Here is a 22,218-nt window from a genome sequence, read left to right as displayed (position 1 = left end):
ACTTTGGTGCTGACAAACCTAGAACACTCTGGAAACACAGGATTTGAACCCAGGACTGAGGGTTTCTGTACTTTCCAAGCCATGCATAATTACACATAGATATACAGTAACTGAGAAGTCAGGTTATGCCTATTAGAAAAACTTTTTCATAATTTAACATAATTTTTAATAAGTACTGTTAGATGGTAAACTAACTGCCACTACTGAGATTGTGGTAAGGTAAGAACTACATAAAGTTGAAGGATAATAGAGTATACAGTCAACTGCTCAAAGGCATCTCTTCTACCAAGCTGATGATATGTTTATGCTGATTGCTACTACATCTGTACTAAGTAAAGAAAGTTTGGTATAATGAATCTTCACTAGGATTTTAGTGAGATTGCGTGTTCAGTCCTCACTAGTAACATTAATGTCCCAAAATATCCATGTTGAAGAAACATCCTCTGCTCAAAGTTAATAAACCTGTTCTACATATTTTTGTGTGTAACTTTACAGAGCTGTCAGCAATATTATACTTATACAACACTGGTTGATAAATAATCGCATCTGCGTCAGGGAATCCAGTGACTGACAGCATAAGCAACAATCCACACCACTGGGGTAGTCTGACATACAATCATCCTGGTCAGCAAGCTACCAAACCCATCAAACAAGGCATCTTTGACACTTGCTCTCGTCCAGAAATTGACCGATGTGTCAAATATTTTGAGCATGTCTTTGATTGGAGTCACAGAGGTTATTCTCATTTTTTCTCTCCTGACTTCATAGTGTATAAAAGCTTGTCTTTTGAATATTTTTCAATATTGTTTTGAAAAACTGATAATTAACCAAAAAGAGCTTGAAAAAATGTAAGATAAACTCCTGTTTGGGAATGCTAACATCTCATGCAAACATACTGGTAAACATTCATATATTAAATAATTATAATTGACACATAATTTCCATGTTATATCATGTCCTCCTAACACTTAAAACCTTGTATCTTCTTTTCCTCATTGAATATATACAGCTTGAAAAAATGTTAGGCACTACCTTCAATATGTTTTTGTGTGAATAGTTTTCACTAAGGCATAATGTACACACCTCTCGAGGGAATGTTGTATAACAAAACAGTCAATGAAAATATGCACTACAATGATTGGATGGGGTGATCTACCATTTCAAATGTATTGTCCTGTTCCTGTGCATATATTTTCAGGAAATAGTTTGGAGTATATCATACTTTTTAACCAATATCTAAGGTAACACATATTTTTCATAACAAAGTGGCATAAACACACTGAAGCACAGAAATATGTCTTGCTTATTAAATGACAGGTTTTGAGAACAATTTTAATGCAACTGCATGTGTCAGTTATCTGACCACTGTTTTAGTTGAACTTTTGCATGTTTGCGTCACATGAGTCTCAAGCACCTGTACACTGAGCATCTGTGAAACTCAGGTGACCCTGTATCAGCATGTCAGCAGGTAGCTAAGGTATTCTACACATCAATCAAAACAACACCACAGGCACTTACAGATAAAATATACATAAATTTATAGTGGTGTTGCTTAACTATTCAATGATTTATTCATTGTTGAAGACAAAGAAAGTCAGTAATAGACTAGGTCCTGATTTCTCGAAACAAACTTAAACAAACTTTTAACTCAAATTACAAACTGAGTTTGAGATTTTGACTCAACTGAATTTTTAACTCTGTTGTATTTCTCAAAAAAAAACCCCTGAGTCAAAAGTCTGAAAACAGACTTAAATTTGTTTAAGAAATGGGGGCCAGATGAACAAGCAGGGTATTTACTGTTGGGGCAGTATACCATTAACAGGTCATGACCCTTGTCACTAAGACAGATGATGAAGCAGGATGGATGGGTCAAGTGTTACAGCCCGAAGGCTCACTACAAGCATGATTTATGAATGCAAACATATTAATGTGTTCATCTTAGGTGTCAAGAACAAAGAACTACATTTTATAAAAATCTATCCGTTGTTATGCAACTATAAATGATGTTGCTTTAGATTAATAGCTACAGAGGTAATACATCTTCATCTTGGACTGAAAGGTGGACTAGATGTACATACGACTTCTGTATTAGCTTCACATGGCTCCATTTTCACTATCAGACATAGAGTGACCACAAGTACATAGCTATGACTTCTTCTATTGTCAGTGGAGTCAATGAAAACATAATCAAATCTTCACTTCCATATGATACGTCTGCCCCAAGATCTGAGGACACTTTCATAGAGGGTAGGTGAAATAAACCTGGACTTAGACTGGACAGCATAATGAGGGATTTCATTTCATACCACCTAAGTTTGGACATATGATTTGAAAACATGAAAATCTAAACAGAACAGGAATACACCTTTGAGGAAACTCTAGACAGAAGATGCAGAAACAGGCTGCCACAAGTATCCACAACAAAATGATGGCAGTTATGGTCAATTTGAGCTACAGTCCCTGGTTACTGGTATATTTGTAAAGGAATCAGATGTGCTGGTCTGGGCCCACTTGCACAGAAAGATCTTATTATTATTATTAAAATTAAAATAAAAAATATTATAAATCCTTATGATTGTGATCTTAGGCTTTAGTTACAATCGCCATCCACTTGCACAAAGCGATCATAGGTTAAGATCATTGTAAGTTACAATCAAAACCTACATTTGTGAAAATGTGAACCACATGAGTATCGAGATAATAAAGTACTATTCCCACGCTGTTCAGTGTTGGAAGAAGTCTGGAACAACATGCCTTTTTTCATTACAAAGAAAATGATAGTAAAGAAAGGTGTCTGCATGCGACTAGCAGTGGCCGTGACCTTTTCAATAACTCAAGGGCAGCTAATCTTAGTTTTGACACAGGCTGGGAGTGGTTTCCCTTGGCATGTTATGTCCTAGCAGTAAAGTCTGCCATGCCCAATGCATTTAATGTTGTGACATCGCAGAACTCTACATCTTTTTTTTTCAATCAGGATTTTGTCTTGGTCTATAGCTAAAATAATCAACAATTAGGAAACGTGCAAGAAAAAGTTTCTTTCTCATTCATAAATCTAAAATTGAGTCAGACGAGAGACGAGGGTTTTAATCATTTAAGATATGAAACAAGTATTCATCAAACAGAATCATCAAACAAACTGCCATCTTAAATCCATGTTGTCTTAATATAGTCTTTGTGCAAGAGGGTTGGAGCAATTGTATGGTGATTGTAAAGTTGATTGTAGGGGCCTAAGATTGATTGTAACTAAGATTTTCTGTGCAAGTGGGCCCAGAATCCTTTGTTCACTCTTACCAAAAGATGTAGAAGTCTTCTGCTTATTAGGGATATATATTACACAACCAAGTTTGGAAATGTTAGACTTCAGATCTTCAGTTTGGGAGTTGTTGTAATTGAGTAGAACAGACTATGATATTCTGATTGACCCGAAGGGCAAGGGGAACACAAACAAACATCAAGGGCATATCAACTCATGGGCAACATACTTATTTACTGAACAACATATTTATTTACCGAACAACATACTTATTTACCGAACAACATATTTATTTACCGAACACCTCAATGTTAAATTTGAACTGTTTGAAGCATGGGCATCAGATTGTACACTTCAGCCAACCTGTGTGAATCAAAAGATTTGAATCTTGCATCCTGCTGTTTTTCACGCAGGTGTATTGTCTTCATTGAGTCGCTGCTGTGTAATTCCCCTTCTTAATACTCATAGGGAATACATTTGAACATTTTGTCAGAAGTTATTTACAGGAATGTGAGGTAAATCTTTTCATAGTCATCTCTAGATTTTGCAGATAACACAAGAAAAAACAGACTTGCGAAACATTGGTAATTTCCATGCATCATGCATGATTCAATGTCATTTGTGATAAAGAAGTACCACTAAGAAATACAGAATGTGTTGCCATTGGCACCGGGTTACAATGAAAGTACAATGAAACCTGTTAGTGGGATACATTGAAAATAATAGAATAGCGCTTAGCCAATCAGAAAACAACATTATGTGAGGTAAGATATACTGTCAAATGTACAGCCCACTGAGGTAGCAACCAAAATGACACTACCTCTCGTCTCTGAAATTCAAGCTCCTTACACTGAAAGGTTACAGGGTACCAGTACTGCATAAGGTATGTCATGTGCTGAACCTAAACATGGATAACTGTTATCTATATGGTGCCTTGGTTCTCATCACAAGCACAATGGGTTTTAGATTGTGGAAAACTACAATCTAGGTTGGGTACACATCCCCGTGTTGGGAATGAAACCCGTGTCTCTTGCTTGACAAGCCAGAGGGCAACTGAAGGAATCATATCTATGTACTGAAGACCTATGGGCTAGTAAATGTGGAGCAGGTTATTCTACAAGATAGAGACACTACCATCCTGAAGTAGGTACTTACAGCACAGCATATTTAGACAGGGAATAACTTCCCCTACAATAACACCATCAATACAAAAATGTAATTGTCGCCATTCATCCTTGAACAGATGAAGTAACTTTCATTCAGTCTAAGTAAACTTGTCCTCAGTACTTTTTGTTACACTCCACTACGGAGTCTAAAAAAACCTTATGGGAGGTTGCATCAAGTAACCTTTGAGACTGACCAGTCAGAACACAGACTACCAAATCGTGAAAGTGCACATTCGCACATACCTTTTGAACTTTTTATCTCGAAAAGATTCATACCCAAATGATTCTGAATGCTATTTAGCGTACGCTCGATGACAACGGTGAGTAAACAATCACTGAAAATAGTGTTTTTGGCAATACTTAAGGATGTTATCTTGCAGATATATTAGCTAATGGTAATCTTGTTAACAGAAACCCCAAAGCGTATATACTGCAGGTCAAATAACTGTGTTATATGCAGATTTTTCTTTATGGAGAGATCTGTGTCAGTGACCTGAATATTTTGAAAGTCCCTCCGATCCCTAAATAGTAGCAGTTGCCTGATTGGTTAAATCTATTTAATTGTATTGCGTTTGATTGGATGGTCATTGGTTGCTCAAAGGTTACCTGGCGCGACCTTCTAGTAGGTTTTGTTAGACTCGAGACTTAGAGTTTACTTAGACTGAACTTTCATTTATCTTTGAATAGATGAAGTAACAATTCCCTTTATCTGGGTGCAGACTCATAGTTTCTTCACAATATAAACTATGTATGTATGTATGTATGTATGTATGTATGTATGTATGTATGTATGTATGTATGTATGTATGTATGTATGTATGTATGTATGTATGTATGTATGTATGTATGTATGTATGTATGTATGTATGTTTATCTTAAAGTCCCCACATCCTGTGCAAAGAAAGACACTATTCATTAATTATGATCATGTCTAATTAATTCAATGCCTGTCAAAGGTGAGCATAGTTTAACCCTGAAGTCCTCAATATTCCAGCCAACAATCGTGCAAGCCCATGATTGACGGCATGAACAATATCGGTGTCTGCCATCCACTCATCTGGGTCAATTTCAACAAGCACTGGGACCTACCTGTCTTTGACATGAAATCAGTACTGACAGAGTTGTGGAAAAAGTGAAACGTCAAAATAAACTGTCACAACTGCAGTGTCAGGGTAACACTTGAAAAATTATTTGGATGCCATCTTCCTGATCAATTGGTAAGTATGTGAGTGAGTGAGTGAGTGAGTTTAGTTTTACGTTGCACTTAGCAATACTCCAGCTATATGGCGGCGGTCTGTAAATAATCGAGTCTGGACCAGACAATCCAGTGATCAACAACATGAGCATCGATCTGCACAATTGGGAACCGATGACATGTGTCAACCAAGTCAGCAAGCCTGACCACCCGATGCCATTAGTCATCTTTTACAACAAGGTAAGTATGTAGGTGTTCCAAGTGTCATTATTGAAATATAGGATGAACATATTTTAAATTTCTCCACAAATAACAACTATATTAACAAAAAAGGTTCTGAGCAATTTTTTTTTATACATAAAGCTGTTCACTGATGAACAGTTTCTTTGGTCATTTTATCCAATCACAATAGAGATTGAAGCACATTGATTATATAGATAGTTTGAAGCGTGTAGAGAGCTTCATGCAAAATATATATAGGGTGAGAAAACAGCTGAATACTGGTCTCAAACAACACAACAAAACAACATGCATCTGTAACCATAGTGATCAAACCACAACATGCAGTTTCCGGATCACAAACCGAACCCGTTTAAAAGGTCAATATGAAAAGTATTCACACAAATAAAGTCAAAACTGGATAGACCTACCTCTTTGATTTCTGAAACTCCTGATCCAACTGGTCCATATCTATCACTTCCCGTGATGCATCATGGCCTCCCCGTGGACTTTGTATTGATTTAGTGGAACCTCGATTGTTCTCCCCACAGAATGTCACTGATCTCCCACCTTCCAAATACTGCTGACTTGGCACTGAAGGCTTTGGCAGTGATGATTTTCCCCCACGGTCAACACTCGATGCTTTTGAACCACTACTTGTTACATCCAGGGGCTCTTCTGAGAGGTCAAGGTCATTTAATAATCCTTTATGTTTGCTTGAGTGTTTAGGTCCAATGTATGATGTTCGAGATCGTTCTAATTTCAAACTAGAACCTTCCACTGGACCACCACGTTTCTTAATATAGAACTCAGGTGACCTGCTAGGGTCAAAGGTCATGTCAAAATCATCCCCTCCATGAATGGAAACATAACTTATTGCCACTGGGAACATTGTTTTAGGCACTGTCGGTGATTTATCAACTTTGATTGCTCGGTGGGAGGAGTCCCTAGCTGTGGAGGAGGACGTAGATGAGATTCTGGAAGTCCGGTCTTTCCTAAGCGATGAAGGTCTTGCCTCCTTCTTTGGCTCAGCTGGTACAGGTTTCGGTACTGGTGCTGTTTTCTGGACCTGTGACATGGGTTAGAGTTCAGTTTGTTATAAGGGTAACACTATTTTTCAGGGCAATATCATTTGCAGAAGCCTGAGGTCTTTCATTAACTGCCTGAAGAAGGAGGGCAGTTGAAAAGACCAATTTACAGTGGCCTGCTCATTTCTGAAAACGTGCAGCATTTTAATGATAATTCTTTTATTTTTTGTTAAATTAATATTTCATTCCCTCAAATGTTACAGAACAGACCAGTTACAGCATATATTTTCCAGATATATGGTGCAGGCCTTTATCCTGTTGTTTTCTTTTCTTTATCTACATACACAACATAAGTAATTTAATTTCTCTAAAGATGAGAAGGAAAGGAGAGATAAGGAGAGAGTATAGACGAGAGAGTGCAGGTTGTAGTGTTGAAACACTCACTGTGTCAATTTGTTGGTTTAGTCATTTTGAAAAAGACATAGCCATTTTCTTTTGAAATCTGAGTGATCTTCACCAAAAATATATTTTTCCAAATGGTAGTAATATTTCATGAGATAGAGAAGTTGATAGAAATTTAATTCCATAGAGGTATATCTTGTTTATTTGATGTATTGCTTGGTAATCATAAAAATGTGTTTACTAATGCATTTGCCTCCGGGTCTTAATGATAATTCTATTCATTTCAGCTATAATGTTTGACAGTCACTCGGCAGTATTTCAGTTAGAAATAAATAGCTGGACCAGACATTATCATCCAAGTCACAATTACACAAATAAGACTATACAGAGCAATGTCGAAGTAAGAAATACATGGAAACACTACATGGCTAAAACAATGTTAAAGCTACAGTATTTCTTGTTATGATTTTTTAAAAACAAATCAGGTCAGAGAATCTCTTACAGGAGTGATATGTGTGTCTTCCACCTGGCTGGATGAGTCAGACAATACCTGGCTGCCACGACGAGTTGACACGCTGCCTGCTGGAACACAGGAACAAAATGGACAAATTACGAGATGATGATGATTTTACAAATACTCTCTGACAAAGTCTGTTTGTATCATGGAATAATGTACCATGATGCATTGCTTCAGTAACTCAGTACTGAATTACTTCGCTACAAACTCCTTGACCACTATCTGTTTGTAATACGAGGGCACTGTTGTTGAGACCTTTGAGGGTGGGTTGGAAATCATATTTGCTCTGGTTGTATTTGGGGTTGTCAGCACCATGAATGTCAAAGACCTTGGTGCCGTTGTATAAAGTGACCTCAGCGCAAAGGTGACTGTAACTCCCATACCTTAACATAGACTTAAGGTAGCCTTAGCGCTAAGATGACTGTAACTCCCATACCTTAACACAAACTTAAGGTAGTCTTAGCGCTAAGGTGGCCGTTACTCCCATACCTTAACATAGACTTAAGGTAGTCTTAGCACTAAGATGACTGTAACTCCCATACCTTAACACAAACTTACGGTAGTCTTAGCGCTAAGGTGGCCGTTACTCCCATACCTTAACATAGACTTAAGGTAGTCTTAGCACTAAGGTTCTTTTGTACAACCACTACGGGCTTTGTTCTCGTATATGCCTTGATATAACAGAAATACTATTCAAAGCAGAGTTAGGACAACTTATTCAGTCATTTTTGACGCAGGGTACACACCTGAGCTTGGTCTGGGTGGAATGTTCTCTGTGTTTGTTGGGGTCTTTGACCGATTCTGCAATAAACAGAAACAACCTTTTCTGAATATCTGAACCACTCTTTGATAAACCTGCAATCATCATGTAATCATGCAACTGAGGTAGCTCCTTGTATCAATGCATTACTTTCTTTCTGGTCACCAGATATATGGTTTGACGAAAATGTCACCTGAAGATAAGCCGACCCCATTTCTACGGGCTGCTTTTATGGTCTTCAAAATTTGGCTTATCTACAGCAGTTATATATGATATATATAACCTCCAAGTCACCTCATGCTACCATTAAGTTTAGATATTTGTTATCCATGTGACACAAACATAGCATATTATTTGTATAACTGGGACATTTCACCCTAGCACTGTATTCATATGCTGGTTCAACAGGTACTTCAGTGAGTGAAATTGCAATTTTGTTAAACTGCATTAAATCCATGACATGAAGGTTGAGAAATCATGTTGAAGGACTGAAAGCTGAAACGTTTTCGCATCAAACAACCAGTACCAATTCTTCATAAGAATGTTCATCATAAACTTAGTTTATTGAGGAACACAAAGAAATCCTTGTGTATCTTGTCCCACCTTGGCGCTCGGCACCCGAACAGGCTTCCCCTCCGTCTGTTTCCCCTCTGTCAAAGACTTTCTTTTCTTCTGCAGAGGTATCACTTTTGGAATTGTCTCTTCAGTGATGGATTCCCGTTTGGGTGGCTGATACAATGGAGGTCGATTTGTATCATCTGGAAATTGTGCAAAGTATTATTATTTTGGAAAGTTGTTGGAACATTTTGAAACTAATGTTAGGTCCTAAATTTGCCAAGGATTGACACCAAAACCTGGAAACAAGACAGTTGCTGAGAGGTCTCTCAGTCTCAGGGTATATTGTGTGATCTCCCGATCTTAATTAGCTGAGGATCCTGCTGATGTCTTTCTTAACATTTATATAAAATTTGTTCACGTGAGTTACTGTGTTTCACATACAGCTTGACAGTGAGCAAATAATGTACACCAAACACCAAGTCTGGGACCACTAATCATAGTTTGTTTTGTATATATATTTTGACTGATACAGCATGTGTCTTCTTCCAAAATCCAATTCTTTATAGCCATCAGATCTTTATGAAAGTGTTCATTATGAATCAGACATGACATAATATTGAGAGGTACTGAAAGGTGAGTGACTACCTCCAGGTGACGGGTTAAGAAACTACAAAGACCACTCACATTCATCCTTTGATGTTCGTTTCTTTGTTGCCTTACTCTCAAACTTCCCTTCATTTGTAAGTGCCACCACCTACAACAGCAGGATAAATTGTTACTTGTGGAAGATACTAGTCCACTTCAAAACAAGTTTAACTAGACAACGATAAGCTTGGAATACATGCATGCATATATAATTTTGTAAACTTTGGTCCATGGTAAAAAAATTCAACATCTTTGTGAAGAGTTGTAAGAGTCATGGGCATCAGCTGAAATATGTCACGCACGACGGCTGTCAGTCAATGTTAAGCTATAAACTTTATGAGTCATGAAGTTAAACAGCCATGTTGAAGTTGGGGTATAGGATAGTCATACATTTTGCAGTTATGGGTTCAAACCTCACCAGTTTTCACAGACTGTGGCATGCACTTCTTCATTACATATGCATTATGCAACGTGATACATGACATGCAAATATGACGCTTACAAAACATAACACATATAACATGTAACAATCATACTGAACAGCAATAGAAACACAATTCTGTTTTTTGTCAAGTTTTTAAATAGAAGACATAAACATGAATGCTTACCTTTAATGAGATTTCAGTTTTTTGACACTTGCATGTCTTTTGCTATTCAGTATTTGTTACACATGCAGTATGCAAAAGTTACGATGCATAACAATTGTCATATTTAACACCTACAACACAATACACATTCAATTTGAATCACTTGTGATACAAAACACAAGCTATACATACAACAAATGTATACTCTGTATCCGGGGTCAACCTGCGGGCATTGTAGCACAGATCAGTTCCTGAGTACACTGTCTTTCCATTCATGATGACGTCATAGCGGGTTATTCTGCCAAGAGGTACCTCTGGTGGACCCCAGGTCAAGTTGACCTCATTGCGACCCAACACGTGGACTTGAGGTCGGGACGGGGCATGGGCACCTGGACAAAATGGAAAAGGGGTGGGTGATTGTGGTACACCAGAGGTTGTATTACTTAGCTCATGGAATACTGTGTTTCAGCAGTATTCAGTCTACCTGCATCATGCTATACTGACTCTGTATTACCTAGCTCAGCTGTGGTGCCGATGACAGATGACCTTTCACCTTTGCCCTTACTTGTTGCAGCACAAACCTGAAGAAAAACACTGCAATTATTACACAATCAGAAAAAAATATAAGGCTTTTGGAAGTACACAATTCAAGCACGTCAACCATTATGCATGTGATACTATCTGAACAAGTGAGGTCAAAATGATCAGATATGACAACTGAACTAGTTGTAAACAATGTTACAGCTATAATACCCATGCAGGGAGTTATCACGGCCTTTTCAAATTTTCACAAATGTGAAAGATCCCAAATCAGGATAAAAATCATTACTTCCAATATCACAGCTATGACTTGGTCTTGCTGCTTGTTGGAATATATGTGAAAATATATATTGGAAAATTATCACTGATTTCAATTCAGAAATGCACATAATTATTTTTTTGAATTCCCCCACCACATGTAGTTAATGTGTGAAAGCAAGCAGGTCTTTGATGTGTAGGACTCAACACAGTGACAATCAATTGTGCTGACACTAAGAGGAGCACATCAGGAATAACCTCACATTCAAACCAGTACTCACTGGATCCTAATATATCCATGGGAGACAACTCTGTCAAGCAGATGTGGCACATACACTCCCATTGCACAAGTTTGACCCTTAGATACGGTACTCAGAGAAAGTTGTTCCTTCACTTATGACAAAATCACTAGGGGCCCAGGTGTATTTGTTTAAGGCACCATGAACTGCTGTGCAGACGTACATCTCTGGGGTCGTCGAAACTTATGATCACATGATCAGATCCTGGATGACCCTAGTTATGTTTCTTGTGGGTTTGACCAAAGTGTCTGAGTGATACATCAGTTTACATCTCCACATTACGTTGCCATGCCTGTGTATAACAGGAATATGGACCTGTGAAGATCCAGGATAGAACAGTGCCCCGTTGTTCAAAACAACCTTAGCTAAGATCAACCTTAAGCACTAAGGTTAGAGTTACGATCACCTTAAGAAAAAGATATGCCTGTTGCACATAACAACCTTAGGGCAACCTTAACATGGGCTCCAAACTTAGCCGTAACCTTAACCTGTGGATGCCGATTTTTTTTCAGGCGCTCATTTTCATAAGGTTTGAAAAGTGAACGTTGTGCGAAAATTGCGCTAGGGTGGTCTTGGATCTGTGCATGGCTATAAAATTACACAATAATGTAGAATATTTAATTTTCCTATCCGTTGGTATAAATATAACTGCGACAACCTTAGGGATTTGAGAAACAGATACCGCTAAATGTTGTCCAAAACTTTTGTGTGCGTTAAAAAATCATTAAATTTCTCCGCTTTCATCGTGTACCAATAAAAGCACTCTGCTATGATTTTTTAAATTTATCATCTTTACGAAAAGTGTGAGCGAAGAAAATACAGCCTAATGTCAGAACGACATAAGTGTATATGAAATGGATTTATGTGTTAATGCACAACGTTATACGCTCAATATTAAAAATGGCCCGCAATAAATGTCAAAAATGGATTCTCTTCTATGACGTCCACAGGGAGACGATGCACGCATAAAGATAAGGGGGCATAACCCCGCTATGCTTTACATCAGGTCAGTGTAACTAAGATCACATGGAGAGAATTTGCTGTGAATACGGACAGTATATTTTTGTAATGTTTTGTACACAGTGAACAAACCTATTCCAATACAAAGTTCCCCAATGTGAGGGGAGACATTTTGGTAGTTTCACAGTTTATAAGGAAAGATACCAATGTACTACATAAGAAATCCATTTGGATGGCAATAGATAATTTAGTTCTTAGATTCCCAAATTCTCCTGTTTGTGAAGATGTATTTTGATTAATTTTGCATCACTATTAACGGAGTAACAGACACATCTTAAAATGTAATGACATTATATAATAACAGAACTGAAAATGATGCAACATTTTAGTTGACGTCATGGCATGTTTTGTGCATTTTGTGACGTCGGAAAAAGACGAGTCGGATTGCTGATTAGTATATATCTCACCTAATTTCCATTGTATATGTCAAAGGTCTCGGCTTCTATGCCAGAATTCAACACTCTTTAGACAAAACGAAATAATGTCCTGAATATATCAACAATTATACAGTTTTACTACGTATCTTATTGTGAGCAACACGTGCACCTGCCTAGCATCAATTTAGCGTAAATGAATATTCATTTAGGATATAAACATTTATGATTATATTATTTCTCTTCATAGGTATGTAATGAAAGGTAAAAAGAGAGAACTATTAGATTGTGTATGTAAGGTTTGTCCAAATTAAGACATGACCTGTTATATATTCTTAAGCAGTTTTCGTATAAATATTGAGTTAAATATCCTAGTTGCTATCAAAATATGTTTCAAAACGATTTTGTCAAACTCGCACCTAGTCGCAAAATATACATCACAATACCGAAAGTGCAATTGGAATGATATGAACATTGTGTTTACTCTTGTTCAACCGACCTTCTCCTCCTCAAAGAAATTGCCTAATATGTGAAACAATGTTGACGTGTGACATCACTACCCATGACCGATTTCTTTCAAAATGGCGGCTTTACTGACAAGGGTACATCGGATTTTGCGAGGACTCTTGCCTTGATTCAGGGATCTTTTGAACATAAATATGAGATGTAAGTAATCAGAATTATTCTGAGTATCTGTGTATTGTTATATGTTTTTTATCGTTTACATTATAAATGACGGAAGAAGCCAGAAATGCCTTAAGTACCGTTGTCGTTCTGCTTGATTTTGCGTCAGTCATGGCGTCACGCTGCACGGAAACTTTGACAGTTGCTTATGAATCATTAAATGATTGCATTGTATATTTTTTTAACTTGCTATTTCTTGCTGCGATACTCTTCAACTTAATATTCTATGCTTACTTAACCATTGTAAGCAATGATTACACGGCTGGATGATGGAAAATTTCCGAAAATGCCACGTAGTTTAAAGTTGGATTTTTTCTTTGTTTACATTTGAAAGGCACAGTCTTTCGAGCACCGCGTTCATTCTCGTTCGTTTCATGTAGACATTTGGTGTTGGTAACAAAGACCATTTGTAATTTGATTCTATGATGTGTGGAGAATTCAATGATGCATTTGTTGCGGCAGACTATGAAGTATACATGATATAATAGGCGTCTCAATATCGGCCTTGTCGAAACATGATTTTGTAAACACTATCCAATATGGCGGAAAGCGCACTTCGGCGTTCGTGTAAGTGTATTTTCGAAAACATCCCAACCAATTCTTGGTTCATCGGCGACGTTTCAGAATTATCATAACTGGTTTTCATGAAAGCTTGATATAAGTGATCATTCATATGCTATTGTTGACATTCCCATTTCTGTACACTGTCTGCTTCCTCAAAATAAAAGCAGCCGCCATATTCCCTTTCCAACCTTAGAGACGCTAAGGTTGGGTCGAACCAACCTTAGTTATCAACCGTAACTTAAGGTTAACCTTAGCTGAGGTTGTTTCGTGCAACGGGAGGCTAACCTTAGTAAAGGTCTAAGGTTGAAATCTTAGAGATAAGGTTGACCTTAGAGATAAGGTTGTTTTGAACAACGGGGCACAGGTCTTCAGCAACCAATGTCTGACATAAAAGGCGACTATGCTTGTCGCAAGAGGTGACCAGTGGGATTGGGTGCTCAGACTCGCTGACTTGGCTGACTAATCATCGGTTCCCATTTGCGCAGATCAATGCTCATGTTGTTGATTACTGGCTTTACAGAACACCGCCAAACAGCTGGAATGTTGCTGATTGTGGCTTAAAACTAAACTCTCTCACTCACAATAACAGGAATAATGTTCAAAGTAGCATTAAACTCACCCTCTCCCTCCCTCTTATCACACTCCCCTTAATCAATGCTTCATAAACTTGATCTCTATGGGGCTCACCTGCACTTCATACGATGTGTTTGCGGCGAGGCTTGTCAGGATGATTGAGACATCTGTTGTGTGGTCAACTATATTCCTACCTACAAAAAAACATATTCACAAATGGGAGTTGATTTTATATCAGAACCAACCCCACTAAACATATGTTGGTTCTGAAACCTGATTCTCACTCACAACATACTCCCTTGCTCACAAAATTTGACGAATGTTTCTTAGCTTGAATAGGTTCAACAGTACATTATTCCACTGAAAGCAGATTTTCCTGTAGTACTGCATGATTGGATGAGTATGTGAGAGGTCATGAAAACCCAGACCAGACTTGCAAATTGTTACAAGTTGGTTGTTCACATTTATCTACTATCTCACCGTAGAACACATAGTATCCCTTTAGGACCCCATTAGGGTGTTCTGGGGGATCCCAGCCAACCTTCAGCTGAGTGATGGTGGACCCAAGGATCTTCAGGTCTAACGGAGCAGACGGCTCTATGAACAGAAAATGCATGCTTGACAATCTTAGTGAGAAAAATGAGCCTCTTTGCAAACAATATGGCTAGTGTAAAGCCTTGATTTCATCAACACACAAAAAGAAAATGCATGTTTGTCTCTGCTGGTGAGAAATATGTACCGGTACGTCTTCGTTATAGTAGATTATGACACAATCATGAAATGTGAAACAGTCACTTTGTGTTTTTGCCATTCAAAGGGAGACAACTCACCAGCCTCATCAGTAGTAACCTGTACTGTGTCGCTGTACTGGCTCTCATCCCCCTCCGTGCAGGCCCGCATTCGCAAACTGTACTGGGTGTACGGGGACAGGTCATCCAAATCGCAGCTGCACTCACGCCCATTATACACGCAATGCCCACCTGTGATCAAACAGAATATAATACCTATATGGTACAACTAAGCTGTAATAGCATGTATGACTGCTGGCGTTTGCTCTTGTTAGCAAAGGTTGTGCCAATCTGACCACGATACAGTATTATGAGCAAGGCTTGTACAGCTATACACGGAATCAATTTTATTGTCATGTACTGCACGTGCACTAGCCTACATCTGCTCTACCTTTCTCAAGCCAAATGGGTTTGCTCTTTGTCATGGACTGTCTGCTTCCCCTAAACACATTCTCTGTGCCAGTCCAAGGGCAATAGGGGTAGCCAAGTGGTTAAAGCGTTAAAGGGTACAATGTGTGAAGCCTGTTTTCTTGTGTCCCCCGCCATGGTGTTGCTGGAATATTGCCAAAAAGTGGCATAATACTTAACTCACTCACTAACTCTGTGCCAGTCCAACTTATCCTTGTTTGCCAGTACATGACAATGGCCTGAGTCTAGACAATCTATGACTGGTATGAGCAATGACCCTAACCATCAGGGAAGGATGACACACTACTGACCATATGACTGAGCTTATACATGTCATGTCACTTGTCAGTTGCATCATCAGGCATGTTTTACACACATGAAGTTAGAACAATGCCAACATATACTGAACGGCAAAAGAAATGCAACATTGGCTATTTGTCCAGAAGACATCGAACACCTAAAGATGAATACTCACTTTTATGAGATTAGACTTTTTTTTAAAAATTGTGTTTGTTTTGCTGTTCAGCATACTTACAACCATACAGACATGCAGAGAAACAGAACTTAGGAGATCAAACAACACTGAACCCTATCATATACAGTTATCACTCTAATACACACAAATAATCAAAGCAGTGTTATATCTCAAAATAGAAGTTTACAAATAATCCACATTCTAAGCAAATATTCCAATAACTTGACGTGTATGAGAGGTATCTGCATGAACTGTGTTTGACACTGATCTGACCAGCATTTTACCACAAGTTTCAGGATCAGGTACAGACTTAAGATATTTACACTCATAAACATCTGTACAGTGCTGCGAAAACCATGATCGACACAGAGCAACTTTGGGATTCAAACGTAGAATTCTGTACTTCCCAAGGGAAAGAACTCAAATTCCATCTCAACTGGGCCACCTATTAACAACTAAACATATGTAACAAGGCTACTTAGGTGACATTACTAACATACTGCTATCCAGATTGTTCACCACAGATGTAGCAGTGCAGTGTCTTGAACCCACCTTCAAACAGCTGGTAGCGGACATCAAAGCCGCTCTTGGTTACGATCTTCTCCCAGCTGGCATGTAGTGAGTAGGGGCCCGTAACTGTAACACAACACTGTGACCTGACACACATACGACTTACAAGAACCCTCAAGATAGTGCCAGATGTGTTCTCTTACGCAATTGACAAATTTCTATAATTTGAAAATATAGACTGGTATCAATGATGATGCTGGACTGATCTCCATAATATGTTGGTGCATCTGAACACCCACTGTTGTACACAAGCCCTTATCTTCTACTAGTGTTGGAAACGTTGCCAACAAACAATCATCAGAAAAAAATGATTAGTGTCATTTTCCAGATTTTCCTATCCAGGGTGCTATTGCAGATACTTATAACATGATGCGACTTGCTACTTTACAGTGATGACTAACATATCATGAACATAAACTTCCTTGGGTCTTTAAGAAATATTCTGCCATGACTTTTCAGTTAGTGAAATAAGTTTTCTAAGAAATGAATATGTTTTCAGACCTTGACATCATCGAAGATATGTTCCATCATCAAGTGTTTCAAAGACCAAAGCAGCAGTTCCAAAATCGTTTTTGGTCATTTATGAGAAAATGTGATCGATTGCTTAGTCGTTTGGTCACTGTGATCGCTCTTTTATCATTTCAATTGGTTGGAACAAGACTACCTTCTATGTGAGGTGGTGCAGGCTTCTCCAGGCGCTTCAGGATCTCCAGCGTGATGATGACCTCCTCTCTCAAATCAGGATTCATGTCCTCCCTGACCTCCATTGCCTTGAACACCAATCATCCTGTTACCATGGTAACTCCACAGAAAGGGATAACAAAGGGACTTAAACCAAACTTACTTATCCCACATGTGTAAATGAAAGGGTGAAAATGTGTTGGTGGGTGTTTGTTCGAGTGTTTGGGTGAGTGAGTGTTGGATGAATAAGTGAATGGAGACTGTAAACTGGAGGTCACAGTGTTCTTTTTATTGGCTGAAAAATGATCGCATGGTATTTGATTTCCGGTAATTTCAAGGCAGAAATTGCTGTGTATTGACACATACAAATATTGCACACAATTGCATTCTTGTGATGTAAAGTTGGAATGACATCACAAGTGAGCTCTTCTAGATGCTAGCATGGGAACCAGTTGAAATGGTCAGGTGATGACACTTCACTGCTGTACCCTATTTTGATGTCAGTGAGCGCAGACAGTAAAACCCATATTGGCCTTTTGGTTTACTTTTGTGTTTATAAGGTCTATAAACATCACGTGTTGGCCAATTTCCTGTTGCAATTGAGTATTTGAAGCACAAGAATATGTCATTTGAAACATTCGGCTAATGGTGTCGGTTCCAAATGAATTCCTGTATCTTAAATACTCAATAACACGCAGAGGTTGGCCAACACATGATGTTTACATGGAACTCATTCACTTCGTCTTAAGACTGAACTTCAAAGCCCTAAAGGTGATGCTTCAGCCATCGTCAGTCTCAAGAGGCACTGAGTTATTTTACAGTCTAAGTAAACTTATCCTCAGTACTTTTCGTTACACTCCACTACTGAGTCTAACAAAACCTCATGGGAGGTCGCGTCAGGTAACCTTTGAGATTGAACAATCAGAACACAGCTTACCAAATCCCAAAAGTGGACATTCGCACATACCTTTTGAAGTTTTTATCTCGAAAAGGTTTGTACCCGAATGATTCCTAATGCTATTTAGCGTACACTCGCTTCCGGCTGATGCACATGGCATACATACAACCATGACAATGGTGAGTAAACAGTCGCTGAAAATAGTGTTTTTGGCAATATTCAAGGATGTTATCTTGCGGAAATATTAGCTAATGGTAACCATGTCAACAGAAACCCCAAAGCGTATATACTGCAGGTCAAATAATTGTGCTATATGCAGATTTTTGTTTGTGTTGAGATTGGTGTCAGTGACCTGAATATTTTGAAAGTCCCTCTGATCCCTAAATAGTAGCAGTTGTCTGATTGGTTAAATCTATTTTACCATCTCGCATTTGATTGGATGGACCTTGGTCGCTCAAAGGTTACCTGACACGACCTTCTAGTAGGTTTTGTTAGACTGGAGTGTAACGAAATACACTGAGACTAAGTTTACTTAGTTATTTTACAATTCAGTCCCCAGGATTCCACGTTCTAAAATCTCCACAACTTACATTTTTCATTAATGTCCGTAAGATATCAAGCTAATTTTTGATGAAGAGGAATAGCCATTTTATTACTGCTAACCTTTGGCTAGTTTGTAACTTGCATTCTGACTGGTATATAACAACTATTAGCATCACTCATGAAATTGGCAAATGGAAGTCAATGAAATATCTTAGATTTGAGAGCCACAGGGATGGATCCAGCAGTAGGCGTTTGTTAACTGAAATGTGAGTCCTGAGATACAGAGGATGTGTACATTCCTGCTACTGTGACAGAAATGACAAACACAGAGAGACATTCAGTGGTAGGTCTGACGGGGCAGGTCTTACCTTCAGTGCCAGGTGCACTGTGTGGTTTTCTCGTAGTTTTAAGCACCCTTTTGGTTGACTGGCAAGTGTTCTTAGAGTCCTGGAAATAGATGTAACCATGGTAACTAATGACATGATGTACAGATATCTAAGTTAATTCCATGCAGATTTTAAAGAGAGGTAGTTGTTTTCAAGGTCTTTTTATATTTAAAAAGATTTGAAAGTTCACTTGCAACTCTTTTATCTTCCATCATTATCATTACTGATCATGGGATACATGGTCTGAGGACATAGAACAGGGTTTATCTTAGTGAAGTGAGAAACAGACGATGTCTAGCATTCTGAAATCATTGTACTGTTGTTTTACGCAGCACTCAGCCATATTCCAGCAGTTTGTAACTACATCTGGACCAGACAATCCAGTTATTGACATCATAAGCATTGATGTACACAATTACAATATGACATGCATTAAACAGAGTCAGTGAGTCCACCCGATCCTGTTAGTCGCCCCTTACGACAAGCATTGGCTGCTGAGGACCAATTCTAACCAAGATCTTCGTGGGTCTGTATAGATGTAACGCCTGTTCAGCATGTGTCCAGCTAAACTGTTAGTCTTCAAGTTTAACTATAACCTATTTTCAATATAATGTTTAATGTCCCTACTGGCCAACCGCTTGTTACCTACATCGCAGCGAACCAGCCTGTCTCACTGTCCTCAGCACTAAGCAGCTCTGACAATGTCCGTAGCACCTCATCCACATATGCATTGTTCAAGAGACGGGAATGACCCTCAGAGTTAGTTGCTAGGCAACTCAATGCGAAACATGCATTTTTACTGGCTCCTGTGTCCTCACAGCTCAACATTTTCGCCAAAGATGAAATCTGTAATCATGATAAAAATATACTTTGATTTACTAAAGTCCAAAAGGTAACTACAAGATAAAAACTATTTTTTTTATTTTTAGGACTTGAAATAAATATGATGTTTTAAACGACAATTTGGAGACTTGTGTATAACTGTAGATTAAAACGCAACATATGTCATATTTGGGATTTCACTTTCTTAGTAAAGTACAAATTCTAGTACTTTTTTGGTTGAGTCCTATCTAGGATTCGAACCCGCACACTCAGGCATGAGTATGACATATGTTGCATTTGACCACTTTCTAAAATGGTATTGTGTAATCATTGTAGATTAACAGAAATGCTGATTTGACCATAAAACTTTACATAATCCTTACATGAATTTTAAACTTTGATCCCATGATGATCTTTGATGATCAGTGAAAACAACAAAGGGGTTAAAAAAACCCATTATATCCATTCTCTTATCTGTACATTTCAACAGTATATTTTAAAAACTACACTAAAAAATAACCCTAAACAACTCACCATCATCAAATCCAGAAACAAGCTTATTTAAATAAATGTTTTCAATTTTGAAAAACAACAAGAGCAGTCCTTACCATCTTCTCTGACTCATGTAATGACAGCAGTCGTTTCCTTCCGACATCCATGTCACACAGTCGACCGATTGCAAACGCAGCATTCATTCCCCGCCCTGACAACATACATATATATTTGTCGTGTTTTGTCAACAAAATACACAGTTACCGATTCTGCTTTTGGTAACTTCACCTATAAACAAAAAACAGACATGACATGGTGCCAATACACATTTCTGTCAAATAAAACTAAAATGGGAATGACCCAGAAGTGGTATTCCCTAAACTTGCGTCAACTACATTTTTTCAAAATTTGTTCATTTATTCCATAATAGAATAATTACAGACTTTCAGAAGTTAGTAGGTTTCTATGGGTCAGAAAAAAATGGCACTGAAAATGGATGGCGCTTGGGCATGAGGCCTAGGCCAGACTGTTGTGGCAATTAACCAGCAAGAAGTGGTGGAACCAAGGCAAGTGTGGACGTTGGGGGCTCACAACGAAGTGGAGTGGCCTCACGTGTTTGTCTTAGGGGTAGTCCCAAATATTGCAAGAATATTACATATTTATCCATCTTGACGAGCATGATGTTAATGTTGCCTTTCTTTACCTCAAAGTGTTTTATTGTCAATGGTTCTCTTCTCCATTAAAATTGAAGAGTTGTCTCTGGGGATTTTTCTTCAAATTGAAGATGTCTGAAGCACTAAAGAATCAACACCGACACAATCAAAGCACTATATTACATTGGAATGCAATAAGCCCCAAGAGTACACCGGCAATACACAAAAACACTACAAACATATCTAGGCATTCTCAGTCAGTGTGCAACCATGTCATTCCATACCATTCAGTTATAGAAGTGGAACCTGAGGGCAGTGTGAGAAAGTGCCACTGGCCCACTAGCCTGTGGCTAGTAAAAATTCAGACAGGCCAGTAATCTCAAGTCATTGGCTCAAGTCATGGGGTCATTTTGTAGCTATATCACTCTCCCTAATTTGTTAAGTTAAAGTAAACTCCTTAAACATGCAAGATTATGGTCTGACAAAAAAACTCATCATATCAGCAAGTTATTGATGAAACCCATTCCATGCCAACAATATCTTAATCACAGATATTTTTGTAATCATTTGCCCAGCCTCTACATAAAAAATTTGGGCAGGCGAATGATTTTGTAAGCTAGCAACTTCCAGGTATAGCTGGTCAACTAGGTAACAAAATGTGGAAACTATTTTGCACACAGCCTGAGGACTAAGTTGTACAGACCCTTCCTAACTTGACTTCAGACTTTCTTCAGTGTTTATCAAATGTATATCAAGGTTTCTATTTTAAATATCCTGGTTATGTAAGTCCTTAGACAGCTAGCTTTCTGTTCTGTGTAGATAAGGTTATGGTCACTCTTTTGTATGTTAAACAAATCAGC

The 22,218-nt window shown here is 38.2% G+C and overlaps 1 protein-coding gene across 1 annotated transcript in view; it reads right to left on the bottom strand.

The window, feature by feature from the left end:
- The window catches only part of LOC137274797 (uncharacterized), a 48,892-nt gene that overhangs the window by 5,592 nt on the left and 21,082 nt on the right, over positions 1 to 22,218 (bottom strand). Inside the window, exons 5-19 of the mRNA XM_067808130.1 lie at positions 20,822 to 20,916; positions 20,041 to 20,237; positions 19,374 to 19,452; positions 17,548 to 17,653; positions 16,866 to 16,949; positions 15,473 to 15,622; positions 15,123 to 15,239; positions 14,757 to 14,836; positions 10,845 to 10,911; positions 10,523 to 10,719; positions 9,783 to 9,852; positions 9,144 to 9,298; positions 8,527 to 8,581; positions 7,766 to 7,845; positions 6,265 to 6,902 (exon numbers count right to left, since the gene is read on the bottom strand). Of these exons, the coding sequence (XP_067664231.1) occupies positions 6,265 to 6,902; positions 7,766 to 7,845; positions 8,527 to 8,581; positions 9,144 to 9,298; positions 9,783 to 9,852; positions 10,523 to 10,719; positions 10,845 to 10,911; positions 14,757 to 14,836; positions 15,123 to 15,239; positions 15,473 to 15,622; positions 16,866 to 16,949; positions 17,548 to 17,653; positions 19,374 to 19,452; positions 20,041 to 20,237; positions 20,822 to 20,916 (2,170 nt within the window). The remainder of the gene's footprint in view (positions 1 to 6,264; positions 6,903 to 7,765; positions 7,846 to 8,526; positions 8,582 to 9,143; positions 9,299 to 9,782; positions 9,853 to 10,522; positions 10,720 to 10,844; positions 10,912 to 14,756; positions 14,837 to 15,122; positions 15,240 to 15,472; positions 15,623 to 16,865; positions 16,950 to 17,547; positions 17,654 to 19,373; positions 19,453 to 20,040; positions 20,238 to 20,821; positions 20,917 to 22,218) is intronic.

Source organism: Haliotis asinina, chromosome 2 (genome assembly GCF_037392515.1).
Source record: "Haliotis asinina isolate JCU_RB_2024 chromosome 2, JCU_Hal_asi_v2, whole genome shotgun sequence".
In the NCBI taxonomy this organism is placed as follows: Eukaryota; Metazoa; Mollusca; class Gastropoda; order Lepetellida; family Haliotidae; genus Haliotis; species Haliotis asinina.
Note: the sequence above shows the minus strand (reverse complement) of the source record. Positions and strands in the feature narration are given on the sequence as shown.